Raw genomic sequence first — 25,913 nt, 5'->3', positions numbered from 1 at the left:
AATAACTATGAATTGAGTAGCCTAGCTGTGAAGATGAAAAACAACAAAATTAAACTTCTTAGTTAAGGAGATGTTCTGGGAAACTGGGATTACTCATATATTCACTCTTGTTCAGTGTATCGTGGGCTCATAATTTTTCACAGATCAATATTACATTTCACGACTACAATATAGTCTTCCGCATTTAAAAGTCACTTTTCCTCTTCTAATGCCATTGTAACATGCTCATATCTTAAAGGCAGGAGTTCACTTTGTGCTTGGGTTTTAATCAAATACCTAATCCATACCATTCTTGGTGTGGAGTGAAAAGCTTTTTAGCCTTCTGACTAAGAGTGCTTTCAGAGTTGGTGAATTGGTGATATAACTGCATTGTCAATGCTGTATAACTGGAGCACTACTTGACTGCATTATACTATGTGTAAATATAATATAAAAGGAAAAACTGGGACATATTTATTTGTATTTTCACATTCTGCAAGTATAAAAACAGTCAACAATTACTCTTGAGTTAAGTTAGTGCCCACCTTTTTTAATAAATGCTTTTAAGTCTCCTACCTTAAATATTTTCTACAAGGGCTACCTTTTAATCCCATTGTTTGTTTTGTTTTGTATTATTCTCTTTATGTTGCTCTTCATGTTTCTTTATAAGGACCTGCCTTTATAGACTCAGGTGGCGTAAATGCTTTTAGTATGAGAACACTTTTTTTCTTTTTCACATTGTCCTAGCCAAGAGAGTAACTACTATTACTACAATGTAAAGCCAGAAATTAACTAGGAGAAAAAAAGAGAAAAGGGCACTGTAAATGTGCAGTATGTATGTCAGTGATGGTTCTTCTACAAAGAGTTTGCTGTTCTACTTATATTGTAAAAACATGCATGTTAAGTTAAATGGCCACTCACTTGGTGTCGGTGAACATAGGTTTTTGCTCAAATGTGTGCTGCAGTGGCCATAGGCCTTTTATAGGCTAGATCTTGCCTTGTACCAGAAACCTCTGGGTTTAGAGAGATTCAGTAGACGGATCAAAATTAGAATTTTTACCCGATCTAAACTCTATCGATTGTGAGTTTCTGATTCTTCACGAACCAGAACCCATTCACTATATAAGCACATATCTGTTCCTCCATTAGCAATACTCGTGTTGCTTAAGGCAGCAAGTAAGTGAGGTCTTTCTCAACACAAAAAGGGCACAGGGCATTTTTCCATTGTTGCAAAACACACAAAAACCTCAAAGATAATCAGCATTGCTTAATAATTTAAATCTAGGAGTAAACAAGCATCCCTTTTCTTAATTTCTAAGACTGTAGGGTAACTTCCAAAGTCCACATAGAAGATACCAATTTGGGAGTTAACAATGTTGAGGTGGTAGCAGAACTCATTGCTATATATTTTATATAACATTATCAGTTGTTAGTAATCTCTACTCATGTCATTCTGGATTCACAGGTGTGGGAAGCAGGAGACGATCCTAGAAGTAGAAATTTCCAGCCTCAAAGCTGGAAACAACCCTAAGCAGGTGCTAATTCATTGAGATATAAGGTAAAGGTAAGGTAAATGGTGCACAGTAAGGTAAAGGGTGCACACTGTCTGGGGGCATCAACCCCAGAATTAGAAGTGTCAAACTGTTATCATGTCCTTGCGGAGCTGGACGGTGTCTCTGATAATTCTGAGGTGGTAGGCAGGGATGAGGAGCCCCAATGGGCCACCTCAAAACCAGTTCCCAAAAAGAGAGAGGTAGTGATAGTTGGGGACTCAATCATTAGGGGGATTGAAGCGCAGGGGTGCTCCAGAGAGAGAGAGTCTCGCACGGGGTGTTGCCTTCCGGGAGCACAGGTGGAAGACATCCCTGGAAGGATGGATAGGCTCTTGGCCAGAGTGGGGGTGGATCCAGTTGTCATTGTCCATGTTGGAACAAATGACATACATAAGAGTAGTCTGTCAGTTCTGCAATCCAAATTCAAGGAGTTAGGTGCCAAGCTGAGGAGCAGAACTGACAAGGTAGTCTTCTCCGAAGTTCTGCCAGTGTCACATGCCAGTCCAGGTAAGATTGAGGAGATTAGAAGGCTTAACGCGTAGCTCAAATCTTGGTGCAGGGTAGAAGGGTATAGGTTTATGGGGCATTGGGACTACTTTTGGAACACATGGGACCTGTTCCACCGTGATGCTTCACCACCTGAGGCCACAGGTACACCATGCCCTCGACCCTCTGCAGTTTGCATACCAGGAGAAGGTGGGAGCGGAGGATGCCATCATTTATATGTTACACCGATCCGTCTCCCACTTGGACAGAGGCAGTGGTGTTGTAAGAATTATGTTTCTGGACTTCTCTAGCGCCTTCAACACCATCCAACCTCTGCTCCTTAGGGACAAGCTGACAGAGATGGGAGTAGATTCATACCTGGTGGCATGGATCGTGGACTATCTTACAAACAGACCTCAGTATATGCGTCTCGAGAATTGCAGGTCTGACATTGTGGTCAGCAACACAGGAGCGCCGCAGGGGACTGTACTTTCTCTGGTCCTGTTCAGCCTATATACATCGGACTTCCAATACAACTCGGAGTCCTGCCACGTGCAAAAGTTCGCTGACGACACTGCTATTGTGGGCTGCATCAGGAGTGTGCAGGAGGAGGAGTATAGGAACCTCATAAAAGACTTTGTTAAATGGTACGACTCAAACCACTTACACCTGAACACCAGCAAAACCAAGGAACTGGTGGTGGATATTAGGAGACCCAGGCCCCTCCTGGACCCCGTGATTATCAGAGGAGACTGTGTGCAGTGGGTGCAGACCTATAAATACCTGGGAGTTCAGCTGGATGACAAATTGGACTGGACTGCCAATACTGATTCTCTGTGCAAGAGAGGACAGAGCCGGTTATACTTCCTTAGAAGACTGGCGTCCTTCAACATCTGTAATAAGATGCTGCAGATGTTCTATCAGACGGTTGTGGTGAGCGCCCTCTTCTACGTGGTGGTGTGCTGGGGAGGCAGCATTAAGAAGAAGGACGCCTCACGCCTGGACAAACTGGTGAGGAAAGTTTGAGTTTGACATCCGTAGCAGAGCAACGGGCACTGAACAGGCTCCTGTCAATTATGGAGAATCCATTGCATCCACTAAACAGTGTCATCTCCAGACAGAGGAGCAGCTTCAGTGACAGACTGCTGTCACTGTCCTGCTCCACTGACAGACTGAGGAGATCGTTCCTCCCCCAAACTATGCGACTCTTCAATTCCACCCGGGGGGGTAAACGTTAACATTGTTCAAAATTATTGTCGGTTTTTACCTGCATTTTTATTACTCTTTAATTTAATATTGCTTTTTGTATTAGTATGCTGCTGCTGGAGTAAGTGAATTTCCCCTTGGGATTAATAAAGTATCTATCTATCTATCTATCTATCTATCTATCTATCTATCTATCTATCTATCTATCTATCTATCTATCTATCTATCTATCTATCTATCTATCTATCTATCTATCTATCTGTCTATCTATCTATCTATCTATCTATCTATCTATCTATCTATCTATCTATCTGAACTGGAGGGGCACCAATGTATTGGGGAGGCGTATGTGTAGGCTAGTCGAGGATTGTTTAAACTAGGGAATGGGGGGGCAGGGAGTTTAGGACAGGCCAGGTTTAGATCTATACATGGAAGAACAAACAATGGTCTAGAAATAAAAATGCATAGTAATGTAAATTCTAGGCAAACATTTAAATGTAGAAGGAGTAACACATTAAAAATAGCTTGCCTTAATGCTAGAAGTATCAAAAATACGGTAAGTGAGTTGGAGTTGTATGCAGCAGAGCATAATTATGATATTATAGCAATAACGGAAACTTGTTAAATAACAAAGATGGGGATGAGTGTAACATAGAGGGATACATATTTTTTAGGAAGGATAGACAGAACAGAAAAGGAGGTGGGGTTGCTGTTTATGCCAAACAGGATTTAAATGTAAGTCCTCTTCAGTTGGATTGATGAGACCCATCTTAGTGAGGACATGTGGCTTTGCATGGAAACTATTAGGGAAAGAGGTCTTATTTTAGGAGTGTGTTATAGACCACCCAATTCAGACGATAATTTCAACACACATCTTTTTAGTAACATAAAAAAGGCAAGTTTACAGGGAGATACTATAGTCATGGGGGATTTTAATTATCCAAATATTAACTGGGATAACCTTGCAGATGGAGGAGCACAAGTGCAGGAGTTTTTAGAAGTAATCAGTGACTGTTTTCAAACACAGCATGTTAAAGCACCAACAAGGGGTGAAGCCTGTCTGGATTTAGTATTTTGTAATAATCAGGATAGAATTGAGGGTGTAGAGGTGATTGAACCACTAGGGTGAAGTGACCATAATGTAATACAATTCTCAGTATTTGTAAGAGTACAGATGCAAAGACTAAAATTGTTAAGTTGAACTTTGGTAGGGCTAATTTTGAGCAGATGCAACAATGTCTAAGTAGGATACACTGGGATAAGCTTTTAAGTGTGGAGAATATCGAGGAGCATTGGAACAAGTTTAAAAATGTTTTACATGTAATGCAGGACAGATACATACCTAAATTTGGAATTAATAGGAAACTAAAACAAACTCCACGGTGGATTAATAAAGATTTAAAAAAGAAGTTGCAAAGGAAAAAACTGCTTTATAAGGCATATAAGACTAATGACTGCAAACTGAATCGTAGAGAGTATGAGAACATGAGGGCAACCATTAAGAAGGATATCAGGGAGGCTAAAAGACAGTTGGAGAGGAATATAGCAGATAAGGCGAAAGACAACCCTACAAGATTTTTTCTGTATTTTAGTAGTAAAAGAACAGTCAAGGAGGAGGTCAAATGCATCAGAAATAGTAAAGGGGTATTAAAAGATACAGACAGTGAAATAGCGGATGCCCTCAACTTACATTTTTCTGAGGTGTTTACAAGTGAGCAAGTGGATAACCTCCCAGAGGTAAACGTGACTACTAATGAGGTACTGAGGGATTTGGAAATTGTAGAGGGAGAAGTGCTGCTCAGATTAAATAAGATGAAATCAAACAAATCACCAGGACCAGAAAATATTTACCCTTGAGTTCTTAAGGAGGCTAGCGAGTACATATATAAACCCTTGACACATATTTTTAGGAAGTCACTGCGCACTGGAGAGATTCCGAAGGACTGGAAAATGGCAAATATCCTCCCATTATATAAAAAGGATGACAGGGCAGATCCAAGCAACTATAGGCCAGTAAGCTTAACATGCATCACAGGAAAATTAATGGAAGGAATTATTAAGGATAAGATCGAGCAACACTTGGCAAGGACAGGAGTTATTCTGAACAGTTAGCATGGGTTCAGATAAGGGATGTCGTGTTTTACTAACATGCTGGAATTCTATGAGGAGGCAACAAAAAGATATGATCAAAGTGGAGCATATGATATTATTTATCTGGACTTTCAGAAAGTATTTGTTAAGGTGCCACATGAGAAGTTGGGCATGAAATTAAAAGAAGTGGGAGTTCAGGGTGATGTTTTTAGATGGGTGCAGAATTGGCTCAGACACAGGAAGTGGAGGGCGATGGTGCGAGGAACCTCATCAGAACTGGCCAATGATAAGAGTGGTGTTCCACAGGGGTCAGTGCTAGGGCCGCTGCTATTTTTAATATATATGTAAATGATTTAGATAGGAATATAAGTAACAAGCTGGTTAAGTTTGCAGATGATACCAAGATAGGTGGATTAGCAGATAATTTGGAATCCGTTATATCATTACAGAAGGACTTGGATAGCATACAGGCTTGGGCAGATTTGTGGCAGATGAAATTTAATGTCAGTAAATATAAAGTATTACACATAGGAAGTAAAAATGTTAGGTTTGAATACACAATGGGTGTTCAGAAAATCGAGAGTACACCTTATGAAAAGGATTTATGAGTCATAGTGGACTCTAAGCTATCGACTTCCCGACAGTGTTCAGAAGCCATTAAGAAGGCTAACAGAATGTTAGGTTATATAGCACGATGTGTGGAGTACAAGACCAAGGAGGTTATGCTCAACCTTTATAATGCACTGGTGAGGCTTCATCTTGAGTACTGTGTGCAGTTTTGGTCTCGAGGCTACAAAAATGACATAGCAGTGCTAGAAAATATCCAGAGAAGAGCAACTAGGCTGATTCCAGGGCTACAGGGGTTGAATTATGAGGAAAGATTAAAAGAGCTGAGCCTTTACAGTTTAAGCAAAAGAAGATTACAAGGTGATATGATTGAAGTGTTTAAAATTATGAAGGGAATTAGTACAGTGGATCGAGACTGTTATTTTCAAATGAGTTCATCAAGAACACGGGGACACAGTTGGAAACTTGTTAAGGGTAAATTTCGCACAAAAATTAGGAAGTTTCTCTTTACACAAAGAACGATAGACACTTGGAATAACCTGCCAAGTAGTGTGGTAGACAGTAAGAAGTTGGGGACTTTCAAAACTCGACTTGATGTGTTTTTGGAAGAAATAAGTGGATAGGACTGGCGAGCTTTGTTGGGCTGAATGGCCTGTTCTCGTCTAGAGTGTTCTAGTGTTCTAATATCATTCACTACCATTCCCTTGCTGGGCCAATTTATAATCGCCAATTAACCTGATCTGCATATCTTTGGGAATATGGGAAAAATCCACAGAGACATAGGGAGAACATGGACATTTCACACAGGTCATGTTCAGGTACAGAAAATGAATTCAGGAAAATAAATTCATGAGACAGCAATGCTTCTCTCTGTGCCACCAAACTGCCCATTATTAGAAATATGTAAATTAAGTCTAAAAAAACATTTCCAAATGCTGGTCACACCTCATATTAAAAGTACTTTGTAGCTTTTACATAAAAGCATTATATGTTGCTGTTTCATTTATCGTAATATATATTTGTTTTCACACTTTGTTATGTATAGCAGTCTCACTCTATCAAAAAGCAAAATCTATCTTATCCTCTTTAATAAAATCCCTGTGTGCGTCCAGGTGTCCGTGTGTGTGTGTCTTCTGGTGAAGTGCGCATGCGCGGGGCATGGTGCGATGCGCAATATTACTGTTAGAGAAAGTTACAGGCGTTTTACGGAAATACAAACCAGTATTGCTGCGAGAGGAAATTAAAGGTACACAATACACTGATGCATATTACAGCCACATACAAGCTAGTATTACTGTCAGAGAAAATTAAAGGCATATTACCGACGCGCACGCCTGTATTACCGGCAGAGAAAATTTAGATATATTACGGACGTACAAGCCAGCGGACATACAAGACAGTATTACTGTCACAGAAAATTAAAGACACACAATACACGGCGGCAGCCCACGAAGAGCGGTCAGCTCAGCAAGTAAACATCAACAAAAGAAAGGCTGAAAGACAAAGAAAAATATGACCAACAAAAAGAATGAGGTCAAAGTCTCTTGCCATTTAATATAGACTGTTCCTACTAATGTTTATGCACTACTGTTCTAGCGCCCGTTATTGTAACGGGCTTAATGACTAGTTATTTAATAAGAGACAACCATCTACTGTATGATTCACGACAGCCCAGTTCTTCCCTCTGAATGTTCAGTGACTATGCATGTACTTTTCTGGTGGGTACAACTGGGTTGTTGCCAGAAACCCTGCAAGTGTAGTCAGTCAGTGCTGTCTGTAACAAGCCACAGAGGGCCCAGGAAGAGAAACAAAAACATTATCAGTTTCTGTTTCTTTTTTAATTTAATTTAAAAGCAGTTATTTTACAAGTGTATTTCTGCTAAAAAATATCCTTACTCAAACATTTCAACATAATTCTTTCTAGGCCATCCACAAAAAATAGGAGACACTGGGTAGATAATGTAGAAATACATTTTGTGCCTGCATCACAATGGCAGGTTTGTGTTTATTAGTTTAGGGAAAGTATCTTTTGCAGCACATATGGTTACTTTTAATAAAGTGTTGACAGGGAAAACATTTTTTTTGAAAGCTAGGGTATTGCAAATGTGAAATTATCAGCTGATCAAAAATTAACCCAGGCTAATCTGAATGCAGAATGTTTTCTTTGGACTAACATGAAGTCACATTGTTGATAATTTAATATGAACATTCAAAATTTGTTACAGTGACGTATGCCATGGCTTTAATTTCCACAGCTGGCTAAGCAAACACTTTTGTCCAATGACTTTTAGCATTTTTCCGTTTGAGCTAGGCTCCTATCAGGTGGCATTAATTCTGAAACAATGTGCAATATCTTGTAATTTTATCATAGATATATTTAGGAAATTAATGTAAGCTCATTTTCAAGAAAACTCACTTATTTTTAACAACTTAATAAGTGAAGAACCTTTGCATGCTCACATCTGTTAATTAAGAACTGAACCACTTATTTTCAATTACATATATTTCGGTTATAGCCTACTTAGTGAAAAGAATTTCATCTTCCATTAAAAATCACCTGAACATTACACTTTATCTAGTCTTCTATATAATCTCAGTGCTTTTTGTTCAGTATAGTAATACTTTGACTTACAGTGGTGCCTAATGGATGAAAGGCTCTGGTGACAGGCAGGAACAGGGGATGTTAATTTTTTTTGCCTAATGCACCAAAGTGCTCAGCATCACATATTTGGATTTAATTGCTCACGTTTCATTAACAGGAATTCAATTATCAAACTTGCTGTTTTCTTTAAGCAACACTGCAATATATAAGCATATAGCTGAATATGAAAAGAAAACCCTGTTGTTTTTGGAACATTTGATCTATGATGTTGACATTCTTTGTGTTTTGTTGTTTGTGACAGTGTTGATGTTTTTTTTTTTTTTTTCTAAATGCATGTTTGTTGTGTAAACATATAGAGCTTGCATATTTCAGCTCAGGGCACAATGCAATAGAAAAATAGAAAATCTGGGTAAAGCTGGTTAAAACTAGGTTACGCAGATTTATTTAGCCACTTGTAATGCTTAGAAGTAAACAGTCAGGAAAAGCTTGTTTTTCATCCTAGACTATGGTGTGCCATTTAGATTTACTAATGCTTGTATAAGCCATTTTCTACATGCCTAATAATCATAAAAATATAAAGAATATAAATGTGCATGAAATATGTCTATGGTTTAATACTGGTCTCTCTGCGGATTTTATTGAGTTATGTTCTTTTTTAAGAAATTAATTGTTTTTTTGGTATCTTCTTTCCACTGATAGAGTGTAAGCGAATTTGGGCTGGACATTATTGAAACCCCAGAAGGAGATAAGTGGCCACAGCTTATTGTCCAGCAAAACCTCGACAGAGAGCAGAAGGACACCTTCGTAATGAAGATCAAAGTGGAAGATGGCGGAAATCCTCCTAAGTCTAGTACTGCAATTTTGCAGGTAACCATCTCTGATGTGAATGACAATCGGCCTAAGTTCAAGGAGAGTGAAATTGAGGTAAATATTCCTGAAAATGCACCTGTTGGGACTTCAGTTACCCAGCTTCACGCAACTGATGCTGACTTGGGAATGAATGCACAAATCTTTTTTTCATTTAGCAACCAAATCTCCAATGCAGCAAAAAAGCTTTTTGCAATTGACAATGCCACTGGTCTTATCACAGTTAAAGAACCACTTGACAGGGAAGTAACCCCAGTCCATAAACTGATAGTTTTGGCCAGTGATGGTAGCTCTACCCCTTCAAGAGCTACAGTGACTGTCAATGTTACTGACATCAATGATAATGTTCCTTCTATAGAAACAAAATATATTATCAACCTTATCAATGGGACTGTTCTGTTATCAGAAAAAGCTCCACTTAACACCAAAATTGCACTGATCACAGTGACGGACAAGGATGCTGACTTGAATGGAAAAGTTACTTGCTACACTGATCATGATGTTCCTTTCAGCTTGAGGCCTGTTTTTGAAAACCAATTTTTGCTAGAGACAGCAGCTCCTCTAGATTATGAAGCCACTCGGGAATATGCTATAAAAATTGTTGCTTCTGACTCAGGCAAGCCTCCACTAAATACTTCTGCTATGGTGCTCATAAAAATCAAGGACGAAAATGACAATGCGCCTACATTTACACAGCCTGTTATTGGACTTTCTATCCCAGAAAACAATGCTCCAGGCACGCAGTTGACAAAAATCAGTGCAACAGATGCAGACAGTGGCCGCAATGCTGAAATTAGTTATTCTTTAGGTCATGATGCTCCATCAGTCTTCAATTTGGATCGCCGGACAGGCATCCTATCTGTTGTGCGTCGTTTAGACAGAGAGAAGCAAGACAAATATACCTTCACAGTTGTCGCAAAGGATAATGGAATCCCTCCTTTGCAAAACAATGTCACTGTGATGGTAATGGTCCAAGATCAAAATGACAATAGCCCAGCTTTTACTCACAATGAATACAATTTCTATGTCCCTGAAAACCTCCCGTTGTATGGCACCGTGGGATTGATCACAGTGACAGATGCCGATGCTGGTGATAATGCAGTTGTTACCCTTTCCATATTGAATGGCAAAGAAAATTTCATAATTGATCCTAAAACTGGAGTCATTAAACCCAACATCACCTTTGACAGAGAACAGCAGAGCTCGTACACATTTGTAGTTAAAGCTGTCGATGGGGGTCGACCTCAACGTTCCTCACTTGCCAAAGTCACCATCAATGTTGTGGATGTGAATGATAACAGACCTGTCTTTGTTATTCCTTCATCGAATTACTCCTACAATTTAGTCCAATCTACTACCAGCCCTGGTTCTGTGGTGACCAGAGTATTTGCAATAGACAATGATACAGGCATGAATGCCGAACTGCATTACAGTATCACAGGCGGTGTTTCCAGGGGATTATTTGCCATTGACAAAATCACTGGCAACATTACGTTGCAGGAAAAAATCCAAGCTGGAGATCAGGGCTTACACAGGTTAGTGGTCAGAGTCAAAGACTTGGGACAGCCAGAGTCACTTTATGCCATAGCATTGGTGCATCTCTACATCAACGAATCAGTGGCAAATGCTACGTACATCCAGGAGCTTGTACGCAAAAGCATGGAGACACCATTGGACCGGAATGTAGTTGATGGCGTTGTGACTCCTCAAGCAAATGGCTATGTTATTGTGGTCATTGCCATCATTGCTGGGACAATGACTGTCATTTTGGTCATTTTTGTTACCGCCTTAGTGCGCTGCAGGCAGGCACCCAGGCATAAAGTTGTACAAAAGGGAAAACAGAGTGGTGAATGGGTGTCACCTAACCAGGAGAACAGGCAGATCAAGAAAAAGAAGAAGAAGAAGAAGAGGTCACCTAAAAGCCTTCTCCTAAACTTTGTTACAATTGAAGAGTCAAAGCCAGATGATCCAGCACATGAACATATCAATGGCACCTTGGATCTCCCAGTGGAGCTGGAAGAGCAGACTATGGGAAAGTACAACTGGGCCACAACACCATCAACTTTTAAACCGGACAGTCCTGACTTGGCCAAGCACTACAAATCAGCCTCTCCTCAACCAACATTCCAGATCAAACCTGAAACCCCTGTACCTCCCAAGAAGCACCATGTCATCCAAGAGCTGCCATTGGATAACACCTTTGTTGTGGGATGTGACTCGCTGTCCAAATGTTCTTCCAGCAGCTCAGATCCCTATAGCGTCTCAGAGTGCAGCTGCCAAGGGGGCTTCAAGACCACAGGGCCCATCCATACAAGACAGGTAATTTGAATCTTTCTGGTTTTAAAACGTGTTCTACTTTTGTTCTGCCTTCTTTCTTTCTTTCTTTCTTTCTTTCTTTCTTTCTTTCTTTCTTTCTTTCTTTCTTTCTTTCTTTCTTTCTTTCTTTCTTTCTTTCTTTCTCCTCATGGGGTGGGAGTTGGGTTGAAATGGTCGAGTTTGGATGGAACACAGAAATGTAACAAGCGTTTAATTGTGTAGTGCTAGAGGGAGAGGAATTAGAGCCGTTTCTTTGGCCCGCAGGTGAACTGAGTGCTTAGTGATTCTTACTGGCAAGAATTTCATCTGTAGGTGGCACTGTGGCACCTTTTTCATGCTTACAGCCAGTAAGTGGGAAAGAGAAAGGCAGTCCCAAATCTTTAGAGCCAGCTACAAGAGAAAAAGGCAAGTGCTTACAGCATTGTGTGCTCTTGAATCTAAGCAACTGAGGCTGGCTGCAATGTAATAACACCATGCAGGCTACATTAAATGGTTTGTGATGCTAATAGAGCCTTAGATATCTGCATTTACTGAGAAAGGGGTTGGACCTCAAGGCCTGCCTGAGGCACTGAAAATATATTATGGGAAAAGTAGAGTATTGTTTTGTGCCAATAAGATACACAGGCTTTTAAGTGGAATTTGAGTGACGTTTTATACTTGAGTGTGCCTGCTTGGAATTGATGAAAGACTAAATTGTCTAGGAGATTTTCTTTTAATTGTTCTGTTGAGTATTTATTTTTTCAAAGCATTTATTTGAATTGCAATTAGAAAACTGTTAGTCTCGCAATGTGATCACCATGCAGTTTTTTGACAGATTGCATACTTCCTCATTTCACATCCCTTTCAATACAGTGAAAGAGGAGATCACCTTGAATCTTGCCACTGAGGAAACAATGCAGATTTATTTAGTCTAATAAGCATTTGTAAGGATTTCCTTTGCCTTTTCCTAACTAGAGAGTCATAAACGACCTGAACAGTCAAGAATCGCCTTTATTCAGTAGGCCTGTAATCTTTTAAACTCAGTCACCTTGTTGGACTACAACCCGAGTCTCGCTAAGAGGAATGGGGTCTAACTTTTTCTTACCTGTGTAGAGAAAATGCTATTTCAAACTTCACTCTATATAACAAAGAGAAAAGAAGGACTCTTGGAAATTAAACTTTGAAGATTATATGAAAGTCAAGTTGAACAATTAAGTTAAATGATTAATATTCCTTTCTGAAATTTTCATTTACAAATTATTGATAGTTATATTTTAAATAAACAAAAAAGTCAGATTGCTTCGATAATTCCATTATTATTTTTAATGCCACAATCAAGCAACACAAAACCAATCACCTAAAAAGAGGAATTTGCTTTTATTTATTTCAGCAGCAGCTTTGCAGTAGCTTATGATGGCCTTAATGATTTTTTCAGTGTTTTCCATATTATATTTGGCTTCTCGCCCCAGTTAAAAGTTTATTTGTGAATCTTTCAAAGACATTGTTACCAATATTTAATGTAAACTGAAAATAGGATAATTGAATTCTGTTGATTTTTACATTTACAATCTTCAACTATTTTTACAGAGTATTTCAAACACATACTCCCCATTGATTGTTATAATGATTATTGCATAAGCTAAAAAGTGATAAAAATAAAGATGCTACGGTGTGAACACATGTTGGAATAGCTAGTGTATATTGCCAAAGGCAGCTTACCAAATGCAGTTTTGCTGACATAAAACAAATTATACTGTTTGCTGTTTACCAAAAGAGGAGTTTGCCTGCCAACCTCAGCGGCAGAATATCCCAGAACAACTCCTAGCACTTATTCTGTTCTGCTCTATTGTTGTAAACAGATAGACAGATATTCATAAATATAACACCAAAAGTGCCTGCTTACATGTGGGACACCTGGTGTCATAGACTCTGCTGCACTCAGTATTTTTTATTTTTATTATAAAAGCACAACCAGTATTTAATAGATTTGCAAAGTTATTGTCTAGACTCCTGATGTGATTCTCAGCGCTACATTTGATACAGGGGAGCTGTCAAACACAGATCTGCATACAATAAGACCAATTTTCATTTCACATGTATCTGCTTTACATCTATAACCTGTAAGAAAAAGGCCAAACATATTTTGAATGTTATTAATCATTTTATTACTATTACTATTGTTTTTGTCTCATTCCAGCCATAATTCAGTGCTTTGTTAGTATTAATGAAATTAAATTAAAATAAAGCAAACAAAATCAGGGCTCAAGTCCTCTTTAATTTTTACTTTGATGATTGACTTCTAATCATAACTAATTCTAGATTTGATTTAGCAAGTTATATTGCCTGTTTGTTTAATGCTTACAATGTTTTTTTTTTGTCTAAGGCAGTCGATTGAGTTTTAGGGCTTTTATTAATGACAGGATAAAGGGATATGCATTTTGGTCACTTGCAAATATGGAATCTGTATACAAGTGCACCTTTTCTCATTATTAATCCAGATTTGTTGTCAAAAAATGTAAATAAAGTAACCAGTAAGCATTTATTTAAGTTAAATATATCACCTACACACAATTGTTTATGACGTTTTCAGTATAATATGTAATAAATTATGTTTTCAATGTTTAAGATACTGGACATTGTCATTAGCCTGCTGCAGCGTTTGCATTACCACCATATGGCTTGAGATGTTGCATTGCAATGTATTACTTTCTTAAACAATGAACAGGGTTTGACATGTGTATACTGATGTGTAAAACTTTTACAGATTTTCTGAGCAAAACACCAGTGCTTCAACTAATAGAATTATAATGTGTAAAGTACTCTCTCTATCGATCTACAGTATTTATAATATAGTGCCTTTAATATCTATCTATCTATCTATCTATCTATCTATCTATCTATCTATCTATCTATCTATCTATCTATCTATCTATCTATCTATCTATCTATCTATCTATCTATCTATCTATCTATCTATCTATCTATCTATCTATCTATCTATCTATTTTAAATTACACACCCTGTGTGTGTCTATGTATACGTCAATTACTTTAATTAAAAAAAATTCAAATCCTTTTGTATGTCCCCATTTCTTTTTTCAGGGAGCTTTTGCTATTAATCCTTTGAATTGCTCCACATTGTGAAGGTGCATTATTTATAAGCTTTTCCCAAGGCCTTATCTTCAAAAGAGACATAAAGTGCAGCCTAAATCCTTTGCCACAGGGGTGTACCTTGCCATGCTTACATTTGCTTAGTAATTTATGTAAATCAAAATAAATTCATCTTTAACATACCTGTTGTCAAAAAAGCAACCAAAATGTTTCCTGGATAGATAATTGGATCTGAGTAATTTTCTCACTTTTATCACAGCATCACTGATCTTAAGCAGTAGCCACTGGTTCCTGGTGTCATGCTGTCTGTCACGTTCAGATGTTCCCGACAGCTAATACTGGCGCTTTAAGCTCCATTTCTACTTAGTTCTGCATATGCCTTCCAGTTTTATTTTTAAGTTGAATTGTGTTTTCCACTTGTCTGCCATCTGCATGTGACAAAGAAAAGATTGTAAAATCATTTGGTGAATTAAGAAGAAACCTGAAAATCTTCATGCATCTATTCTGCAGAAGGCTACTTGGGTTTCAGTTATGGAAATATTCATATGTTATGTGGACTGGGAACACTTGCCCACTTGTTTTGAAAGCGGCGTGATCATTTTTAAAGCCTTGTGTTCGGTCGTCTGAAGTAGCTGAAGTGGTTTTTCATGCATTCATTTAAAACAAAAACAAAATCCAGAAACGGTAGCAATAGATTTGTTTATGTTTTGCCAAGAAAGGGCATACTCATAGTTTCTTAGGTTAATGCGGAATGCAGATATAGTTAGTTACTTTGTTTAATCTCCAGAAGGAGATTAAGCTACAAGCTACAGAAAGGACACTTTCATCTAGGTGAGTCTGGTAAAAGCATACTCTCCAGCAGCTTGAACATCACCTCTGTTTAGGATAGCTCAGATCACGTCTTTTGTCTGTTAACCTGTAAATACATTCTTAAAAACATTCACTTGGAAAACTCAATTCACATGTAATACATAATATCAAACTTAATGTGCCTCCAGTGTCTGCATCGTGCCAGAAGAGTGAACGCATTTATAGGATGATCTACCTGTCCACATGATTCTGGCAGTGTAAGATTAGGATTTATTCATTTCTTGCCAACTCTGTATGTGGTCAGTTTGATCTACCCAATCACAAGTGAAAATACAGCTTTCTTTATATGATCAACAAGACCAAAAACAAGACTCAATTAAGGCTGAATTAAATGGTAAAATTGATTTAATTGACTAGTACTTGTCTGAGTTGGTTTCTGTGAACTTACATGCACGGATTTATACTAAGATTGCCTAATTACTGGTAGAAATGTTTCCCATATTGCACAGTATTTCCTGTAGTTAGATCATTCCTATGTTGGATCACTTTCATACCACAGGTGAACTGCCTCAGTGTCCACTTGATACTGCACAAGGCAACTGTCTCCAAAAGGCCTCGGTACAGTTGTTTTAGTCTGTACCAGAGTGTTATTGATGTCCTCACATCCACTTAAATGAACCGGACTATAGGAACAATTGCTCCAGACCTAAAAAAAAAAACCCTCAAATTGATTTAGGTGTAAATATGTCTTAAATTGATCCTACCGTTAAATGAAACTGAATGTCTGTGGTCATTGCCTTGGCAATTCACAAACAGGAAAAATGTAGGAGCCTCTTGGGCTCCAAATATACATGGAAGGATGGTTTAATTCTTTTTGAAAAAGTCAGACAAGATCTTGTCTAGTTTCCAGAGCAGAAATCTTTTTCACGACTCAGGCTGGCTGAAACATGGTCCATGTAATCTGAAATTGTTTAACCCATCTCTGAAGAGTGAAGTGAAATAAATTAGTTTGGTGGAGTGTCAGTGAGGTGAGGCTCCTGTATAGCTGTAAATATGTTTGGTTTTAGTTGACTGAGGTGGACTTTGAGTAAGACGTAATTGAATGCCATTATTTATCATTTATTTTTAAGGGTCACAAAAAATAAAATTCCACAACCTTTCAGAGATATAGGCAATAAATAGTGGATTATAAACTGCATTTGGGGGTCACTTCTTTGATCTCATGAAAGCTTGTTCATCTCGTGGGATTGGAGAAATAGTGTAGATTTCTAGGCAAACACACCTTGGTTTAGGCATCAAAAGAAGCTCTGATTTGTCTTTGGCAGATAATTTTAGCTGTTTTATCACAGCAGGTTTGGTGACTATGATTGCTATAAAAACAACACATGCTCATTATGTTCATTGTTTAACAGAAATCTGCCACAGAGGTTTGTAATCAACAAGCACAAACTGACATTATCAAAGTGTTCCCCTTGGAAATTATTCATTACAACAATCACATTTAAAATGCTATGATAGGTTTCAAGTCCTTAGATTATATATATAGTGAGTGGGATCCAAAATCCAGAAGTGAAAATGCCACAACATGAACATATGCAAAAATAAAGACTTTTACTGTTAAATGGGGGAAAGCATAAGATGTCTGGAAGGAACACACTCTTCTTCTTTAAAGCATTTTCTTATGGGTTCTGGGTGACCATGTGCTACCAAGGGTCAGATTTGCTACTTACTGCACTCTAACAACTATTTTTCTCTCTGTTATTCTCTTTTATCAACCTTTCTTTTGCCTGGGAATTCTTGCTCCTTGTAAACTCCTGACAGTCCTGTAAAACACTACCCGTAAACCTTTAGTAGCTCACTTCAAGAACTCTAAATTGGCAGGTGCGAGTAAGTCTGGATTTCTGTCTCAGTGAGCCCTTGATGTAACTGTGACCCATCCAGAATTCAAACCTTACATTAGCATTCCAGGAATAGACTCAGGCTCCTCATGACTCTAAAGTTAGATTAATTGAATCAGAAAATAGATGGATATATAGTTTTGTTGTTTAGCAAGTTCAGTTATCTCAACCAGTCAATAGCAGATGCTGAGGATGTATGCAACATGGCAGGACCACCTGATCAGAAACAAGTTTGCAGGAGGGTCTGTATCCCATAGTTTTTTCTGTGTCTGCAACAATAATATCCCTAGGCGACCACCAAATTGAGTGCCTGGATAGGAGATTTTGTTAAAAAGCCTGCAGTAGCAGCATCATGGCAAATGTGAGGGGTTGCTGTGTTAGCTAGCTCTGGTAGCCACTTGAGAGGGGTTGGATGTTATGATGTGCATAGATTTGTTGAGTTGTATATCCACCAGATTACAGTGAAGTGAGCAGTTCCAAGATGGAGAGCAGTATATACATATAAAGACAAATATATATATATGGCTATCAGATGAAAATGCCATCAACAGACACTTGGACATAAACCCAGCATATGCCAACTTAAGAAGGACATATGCACTTTAATTTAATAATACACCCCCCCCCCCCTTTGATCATACGGACTTAGTCACCTCCACCCCACCCCCCCCCCCCCCCGAATGTGCTGCTATATATTGCCTTTGATTCTTGTAAGTCTAAGCATTATCCTCTGATGAAGACCCCTGACAGGGGTTGAAAGCTCAGGAATAAAACTATTTTATGATACGTGATTCGTTTTTTCTCCCTTTGTGGATCTCCAACTGCAAATATATATATGGGCGGCATGGTGGCGCAGTGGTAGCGCTGCTGCCTTGCAGTTAGGAGACCCGGGTTCGCTTCCCAGGTCCTCCCTGCATGGAGTTTGCATGCTCTCCCCGTGTCTGCGTGGGTTTCCTCTGGGCGCTCCGGTTTCCTCCCACAGTCCAAAGACATGCAGGTTAGGTGGATTGGCGATTCTAAATTGGCCCTAGTGTGTGCTTGGTGTGTGGGTGAGTTTGTGTGTGTCCTGCGGTGGGTTGGCACCCTGCCCGGGATTGGTTCCTGCCTTGTGCCCTGTGTTGGCTGGGATTGGCTCCAGCAGACCCCCATGACCCTGTGTTCGGATTCAGCAGGTTGGAAAATGGATGGATGGATATATATATGTGTGTGCTTTCTTGTATAGTGCACAAATATAAAGCATACATTCCTTCAGTTTAGCAAGCTGCTATATAAGTTGCTATATATGATCATTTGATACTCCACTCCTCACTCAAAGGTCATTTAAAGACTTTGCTCACTGTGACTTTACACTACCATGTTCAGACCACTTCAGGGCAAACCCAGGATCAATTCAAGGTGTTCATGAATTTCTTAGCCCAACCAAGATTTAAAGAGGCAAGCAACCCCCATTTGCCAATCCATTAATGATATCTCTGCCCCCAGTGCTTCCCTCAACTGATTATGGGGATTTCCCCACTGATCTCCATCCGGTAATATGGCATGAGAGTTAATAATAATAATAATAATAAATTTCATTTATATTGCACTTTATATTTTAGCAATCCCAAAGTGCTACAGAGTAAAAATAGAATAAAAAAAAAAAAAAAACAGAAGAATCTATAAAATACTTTAACAAAATGAATAATACATTAAGTTAATACATCCTGTACTACACTTTCACTCTGGTAAAATAATTTGATTAGACACACAACATGTTCAAGTCCACTCTCACTCTTTAATCTCAAAAACATAAATTTTAAGTTAATTTAGCTAGAAAGGAGTGAGTGTGACTGTGCCCTGCTTTATAGTGAATTGGTACTTAACTTGCACCTGATGATGCTCAGATATTCAATGATATCTCATGGATTTATCAGGTGTTAAAATGGATAGCTGAATAAATTTGTCTGATCATAACATTATTTTCTAACAAATTTTATATTATTTACAGTCACTAATCTTAGTTCATATATTTTGTTTATACGTAAGAAATTTGTGAGATCCCTGTTTTTGCATTTGAAAATGCTTACTTTAAAATGACTTGAATAAATAGAAAACAGGAGTGACTTAGGCATTATTGCTGAGGGCCTTTTTGTTATAAATGAAGACAAATATAAAATGGAGGTGTATTTTTTTTTTTTTTTGCCTGACAGTGCTTTGACCCAAAGGTCGATTCCATGCTGAAATGCTTCCTCTGTGAACTTTGCTAGTTGCCTGCACAATTATCACCATCCCCAACAAACACATTCAGTTTACAGGTGTGAATCTCATGGTTCTGTACATTTTATAAGTACATGAAGAAATGGTTGGTACTCAGACTTTTCTGTTACCTCACAGTTAATTAGTATTCATGATGTTTTGAGAAGAGGCGCCTAAGCAGTATAACTTTCAAGATAATCTTTCCATTTTTGCAAAGTATAATTTCATTTGTTGCTTCAAAATCTATTTGTGTCTTTTTATTTATACTAAGAGTTGGCTTACAAAATAAATATCAGTGTAGAGCTCCCAACCCCCAATATAAAAATCCATGTATCTTGAATTTCAAAGCTCCCTTCTCCATTGTAACATCTGATTAATTATTTATTTATTTTACTTCATCTTACTTTTCACGCTATAGAGTAATGTCTCCAGGCTACCTTCTTGCCAAGCATCACATGCACTACGACATCTAGCTGATACAGAGACAAGAATCCATGGGGCTGACTTGGCTCAACTGGATTAGAAATGAGCACTGATATCATTCAGAAATCTTTTTCCTTCTCTTTTCCTTATGCTATCAGTACCACAATTTGGCAATCACCTTATTACAATAGAATTATGGGATGAATTATTTGTCCTAGTTTTTACACTTTGACATTCATCTTGAAAGAGTCATAGATCTGCTGACATTTTCCTGTCGCTATTCTCACGGAAACATGCTAATATTAAAAAGGTATTAACAAAGAGAAACACAGTGCTTGTCATGTTGGTTTTTTTTTTTGTTTTTTTTGGGATGAATAAATGCTTTATTAATTTGTTGCTGCAAATAGCGAGACACATACAGTATATTTGTTTAAACTCAGATATCACAGTCCAGAGTTTCCTAACGCCGTCTTCCACACTTAACTATTAAGATTTACAGTTTAACAATTTAACACCTCCCACAAGCACAAACTGAAATTAGTGCAGTCACATTTTATTGATGTTTTACTATTGTGTTTATTTCATTGTATTACTCTAAATTAATGCATATGATTTAATAAATTCCCATAATTACTAGTCATTATGTCATTTGCTATCCATTTATCTGTTTTCTACTCTTGATAAGGATAGCAGTGGCAACAAACTGAACTTTATATATCATTGTACTAAATAACGGTTCCTTGATTGATAATACAGTAGATTGGTTTTATGTCTTACTGTATGTGTTGTAATTTCTGTAAATATTCTGATCAAATTCAATATCAGTGAGTATACATTTCTTTTACACATTCACGTTTAATAAATATAATGACTAAGGTGCTTTTCAGAGGTTGGTAATCCTTTAAAAAGCATTATTATAACAATGTACCACCCAGTTGTTAAATACTTGTTGAACGCTTGTTAAACCCTTTTCCTGTACATATTTGCTTTTTCACTGTTTTTTATTTCAATATGAATGAAGCTTACTTTTAAATCAAATTAATTAAATTAGGGTTATTAACATTAATCAAAAATCATCATCTCATTTGAGGGCCCTTATACCATTTTAGATTTACCCCAAATGTCATAACATAGAACCTTTCTAGTTAAAATGCATTTTGAGGTTTAGGGTTTGTGTTTGGGCACAGTCTTTCTGTGCATTGTATGATATTTAAAGAAAATGCTCCAACTGATGAAATGCTGGTAAATTTGTGCCCACATGTTGAGTCCAAATGATGCTGTAATTCATGGAACATTCCAATGTATATCTTTATCTGCTTCCTCATCCCCCTAGTCTGGTTGAGAGGATGCGTCTAAGCTAATAAAGTTCAGCTGGTATTTTGCAGCAAAACCCAGAGGAAATGCATTTAGTTTGACACATCAAAGCTTTTATGGATACACTTGTAGTGTCGGTCAGATCAGCCAGAAGTCCATTAGAAAATATTAAACATACTCCTGCATATAGCCTTATTCCATCTGCAGCAGCAAAATATAAGGAGAGGTAGGGGAAATCTGTATTTGCTAATTTGTGTGTATATATACATACATACATATATACACACATACAGAATGTATGCCATATTTCTCTGTCCTTGAGTTCTGCCTTGTGTGGGCATCATGCATCAACCTTTGCAGCTTAGCAGGCCCATGCACACTTACTGCTTTATATACACCACAGTCAGCAGTAGCTGGACAAGTTGTGATAATGGCATAACAGTATTACTGAGAGCATTTTGTGCCTCAGGTTTGAAAGATGTCTTCTGTCTGAAGCTTCGTCTTGCTGTCACCAACCCATATTCGTATGAGCAGATCCTGTAAGCTCAGCAGTTTCTTTCTGCAGTCCAAAGACATACTGTCTGAATTTACTGCCAGTGCTCATTAATAATGTGTGTATATTAGTCACAGGCCTTGTCTACAGTTTAGTGTGGGATCCTTCCCTTGGTGCCATTTGCTAATAGGAAAAAAAGATTTGGGAAGTAAATTGATTTGTGTAAGTGACTGTCTCAAATTATAAACAAAATCCTGATGTTTGCCTCAGCATGCAAAGACAAAGGCAGAGACCATGTGTTTAAAGATGGCAGATTTTTGCCATCACTGGGCATCTTGGTATTTGAAAATGTCTTAGCAGTTTGAAGGGGAGAGTGTGCCCAGAGGCCTGTAAAAGGTAATTTTCCCTGTTGGCTACTGTTGTAACCCTTGACCCTAAAAACAGCCCAAAGTCTGGAAAGACACCTGTCTTCCCCTTTATTAAGTACTTCACAAAAAGTGGAACATTATACTGAGAGGCACTTTACCAACAATACCACTCTCATGGGGAGTTAGCAGATTCAATAAAGCTTGTCAGTCTTGGCAGTGCTCACTGTACTTCTTTCTCTCTCTCTCTCTCTGTTGTTATTCTCTTTGTCTATTTAGTACTTGTAGGAAAGTTAAATATTATGTGTAAAAGTCCTAGGTCATCCAGCAAAATTATTTTTAAAGCTTGTTATCTGGGCAGTAATTATTTGCTGGAGAAAACAATGTATAACATTACAATAAATACACATAAACATTCCAGAATTTCTTTGGATCTAAAAACATTTTCATATCTTATGAGGTTGTTGGATAATCACAGATATGGTTCCTAACCCTCTCCTTCCTGGCACCCCAGCTATTCATTGTTAAATTTTCAAGCACAGCTGACTTGATTCAAATTAAAAAGGTTGTGATTAGCCAAACCAGATGTACAAACACACTTCGACATATATACTGTAATCATAGGTTTGTATCAATGAGGCTATAGTTAGCAAGCACATCAAACAGGATTTTCAAAATATTGGGTCTGAGCTGTTACAAAAGAAAAAAAAAAACTGGTCAGTATGAAGTCTTGGCAGTAAAAGGCTGAGGAAGGTGTCAATATCTGATAACCTGTAATTAAAGGTCACTTCCTAGTGGAACAGAACACAATCCCATGAAGTGCTTCCTCAACATCTAGCAGAGTCATCCAGCACCAAAGTACATACTTCAGCCTTGCAAATACTGTAAGGCTTAAGAGGCATGATCTTATAAGGTGTGTCACAACTAAGAAAGCATTCTTGAAGAAAGGCAACAAGCAGAAGAGATTACAGTTTGTTAAAGACAACAAAGCTTGGAGTGATAGCCAGTAGCAGAAAGTTTTATGACTTAATGAATGTACCTTTGAAATTTTTGGTTCACAAAGATGTCAGTATGTCAAAAGAAGACTGGACAAGAAGTTTGGTCTGGAGGTGTTTTGCACTAAAGTGTAGGGGATGTAGGTAAAACTGATGGACTGTTGACTGCTGTGGAATTTAAACCAATTTTGAATCATTATTCTATACAATTGGGAGAGCAACGTCTCTGCAAAAATGTAATCTTTCAGCATGATAGCAACTGCAATTACACTGCAAACACAATTAAGACTTACTTGTAGTAGATAGATAGATAGATAGATAGATAGATAGATAGATAGATAGATAGATAGATAGATAGATAGATAGATAGATAGATAGATAGATAGATAGATAGATAGATAGATAGATAGATAGATAGATAGATAGATACTTTATTAATCCCAAAGGGAAATTTACATACTCCAGCAGCAGCATACTGATACAAAAAACAATATTAAATTAAAGAGTAATAAAAAATGCAGGTAAAAACAGACAATAACATTGAATAATGTTAACGTTTACCCCCCTGGGTGGAGTAGACGTCCACAGATGCATTACTAACAGTATTAAAGTGGCCAACTCAGAGCCCTGATCTGAACATAAAAGCTGGGATCACATAGACAGAGAAAAGAATAATAAAGAAGTGGAAGTCTAGAGAAGAGTTATGGAAAATCCTGCAAAAAGCTGGGAAGATTATTTTATAACACTACTGGAAAGATTTTACAACATTGAACCACAATGAATTTCTTCAGTCGTACATTCTAAAGGAGGGCAGACAAAATAGTGACATGTGGTTATTGTAAAGATATGTATAATGTTCTTGAAATCAAATAAACAAGTAATGCCTAGATAACTAGCTTTAAATATTCTCTTGGGTTTCCTGTATATTCATTTTTATTAGTTATTTTTGTGTGTTCAGGACTATATTTTACAGGCTACAGGCAGAGCTACTCTGGGTCTGTTGTTGAAATATTTTGAATTTCTCTTTCATTTTACCTTTAGCTTGCTTTTGGTCTTGGTTTTATGTATCCCTGTGGCTCCAAGCTTGTCACATTAGTGTTCTAATGTTGGTATATTCAGTGCTATATACAAGATTTGAAAATTCATTCAAAACACAATGCAAGCCAGGTTTATTTTTACTGACTCCTAAGCACAAAATAAACTTTATTTTCAGTAGTACCATTGTCTAGAGAGCACCGTTCCAAGGCAAACGTTAATAGTATTTTAGAAAATATAAACTGGTTGTTAGTCTATCATTTTCATAATATAGTTTGGTTCATTCATTAATTTTCCACATGTACTTTATCCAATTCATTGCATGGAGAGCAGGAGATTCTCCAGTTCTTTCATAATATATATTTATTTTCTATGGTGTTAGAATTTTTTCTATAATGTGTTTGAGTATGATTCAAAGGTCATTTAAATTAATAACAACCTGAGCAAGGCCCTTAACCTGCAGTTGCTTTGTCCTGGGTTTGACATTAATCCGCATCTAGCCCTGCAAGCAGGTCCTCCAACTTACAGGGAAAACTTGGGGGTTGGTGGCAGAACTGGCACTCTAGTTACTGTAAAAAAACCTCACACTGTTCCAGTGTGGTGCTGAGGTGTCAATTGGGTCCCAATCCAGGCAGAGCGTCGTGTGGTGGGTGCAGCAACACACCCTCAGTGTATGCTCCCAACCTGACTGTGTATTCATAGATAGACTGAGAGGAATACAACGTGCAGTGCATTGGATTTACATGCACCTACCTGTCATCCCTCCTAACTAGACGAGTATAACTCAGTAACATTTTTATTAAAAAATGTTTAAGTTTTTATTAAGAAATATAAAGTTTTCAATAACAAATGGCTCGGAATGTCCTCTACACTAACTTGCTAATATCAGATGTGTTAGTAGATTGATAGATGCAATCCTTGCCTCAAACATTTAAGTTTTAATGGCATACGTTTTGAATGGGATACATGGAATAGAAGAAATTAATGACAATATAAATGAAAGAAAAAAAACAACAATGTAGTATAAAATGGGTTCCTTGGTTTGCAGTGCATGTAATCTCCAGTGACATTGTAAAGTTTGCATATTAATGTAGAATCCATCCATTCATTTTTGAATCATCACAAATCAGTTCAGGGTAAAAGCAGCCTGTCTTAGCAACATCAGGTTCAAGGCAAGAATCAGCTCTTGATGGACAGTATAGTAGAGAATTCTACCAACACTCTGTGAGAAGCAAATTTAGAACTCTGCTGAAAGAAAATTCATATGCATGAGAATTAGCCTGATTTACAGTGTTAGTATTGAAAGATACATTAACAACTATATCAGCATTAGTTATTTTATTTATTTACACTATTTACTTTCTGGTGCATCTTTTGTTAACATGGCCACATTTCAGCATTACAAACCCCTCACTTTGTTGGCAAATTAGGTTAATTAAACTGTTTTTTTTCTAGAGTTCATTATTTATTTATATTTTATTTTATATTCTATTTATTTTCATACAGTTAATGTTGTTTTGAAAATGGATGGTTTTAGACAGCAGTATTTTGCAGATAGGTGTAATTGAATTTCTCTGTTACCATAAACC

At 37.6% G+C, this 25,913-nt stretch overlaps 1 protein-coding gene across 3 annotated transcripts in view; it reads left to right on the top strand.

Moving 5' to 3' along the window:
- The window catches only part of pcdh11 (protocadherin 11), a 970,759-nt gene that overhangs the window by 48,965 nt on the left and 895,881 nt on the right, over positions 1-25,913 (top strand). For all 3 annotated transcript variants that reach the window (XM_051935327.1, XM_051935328.1, XM_028815647.2), the window contains exon 3: positions 9,184-11,670. In XM_051935327.1, coding sequence (XP_051791287.1) covers positions 9,184-11,670 — 2,487 coding nt within the window. The remainder of the gene's footprint in view (positions 1-9,183; positions 11,671-25,913) is intronic.

This window comes from Erpetoichthys calabaricus, chromosome 12 (genome assembly GCF_900747795.2).
Source record: "Erpetoichthys calabaricus chromosome 12, fErpCal1.3, whole genome shotgun sequence".
Classification (NCBI taxonomy): domain Eukaryota; kingdom Metazoa; phylum Chordata; class Cladistia; order Polypteriformes; family Polypteridae; genus Erpetoichthys; species Erpetoichthys calabaricus.
This window is presented reverse-complemented; position numbering and strand designations above follow the sequence as displayed.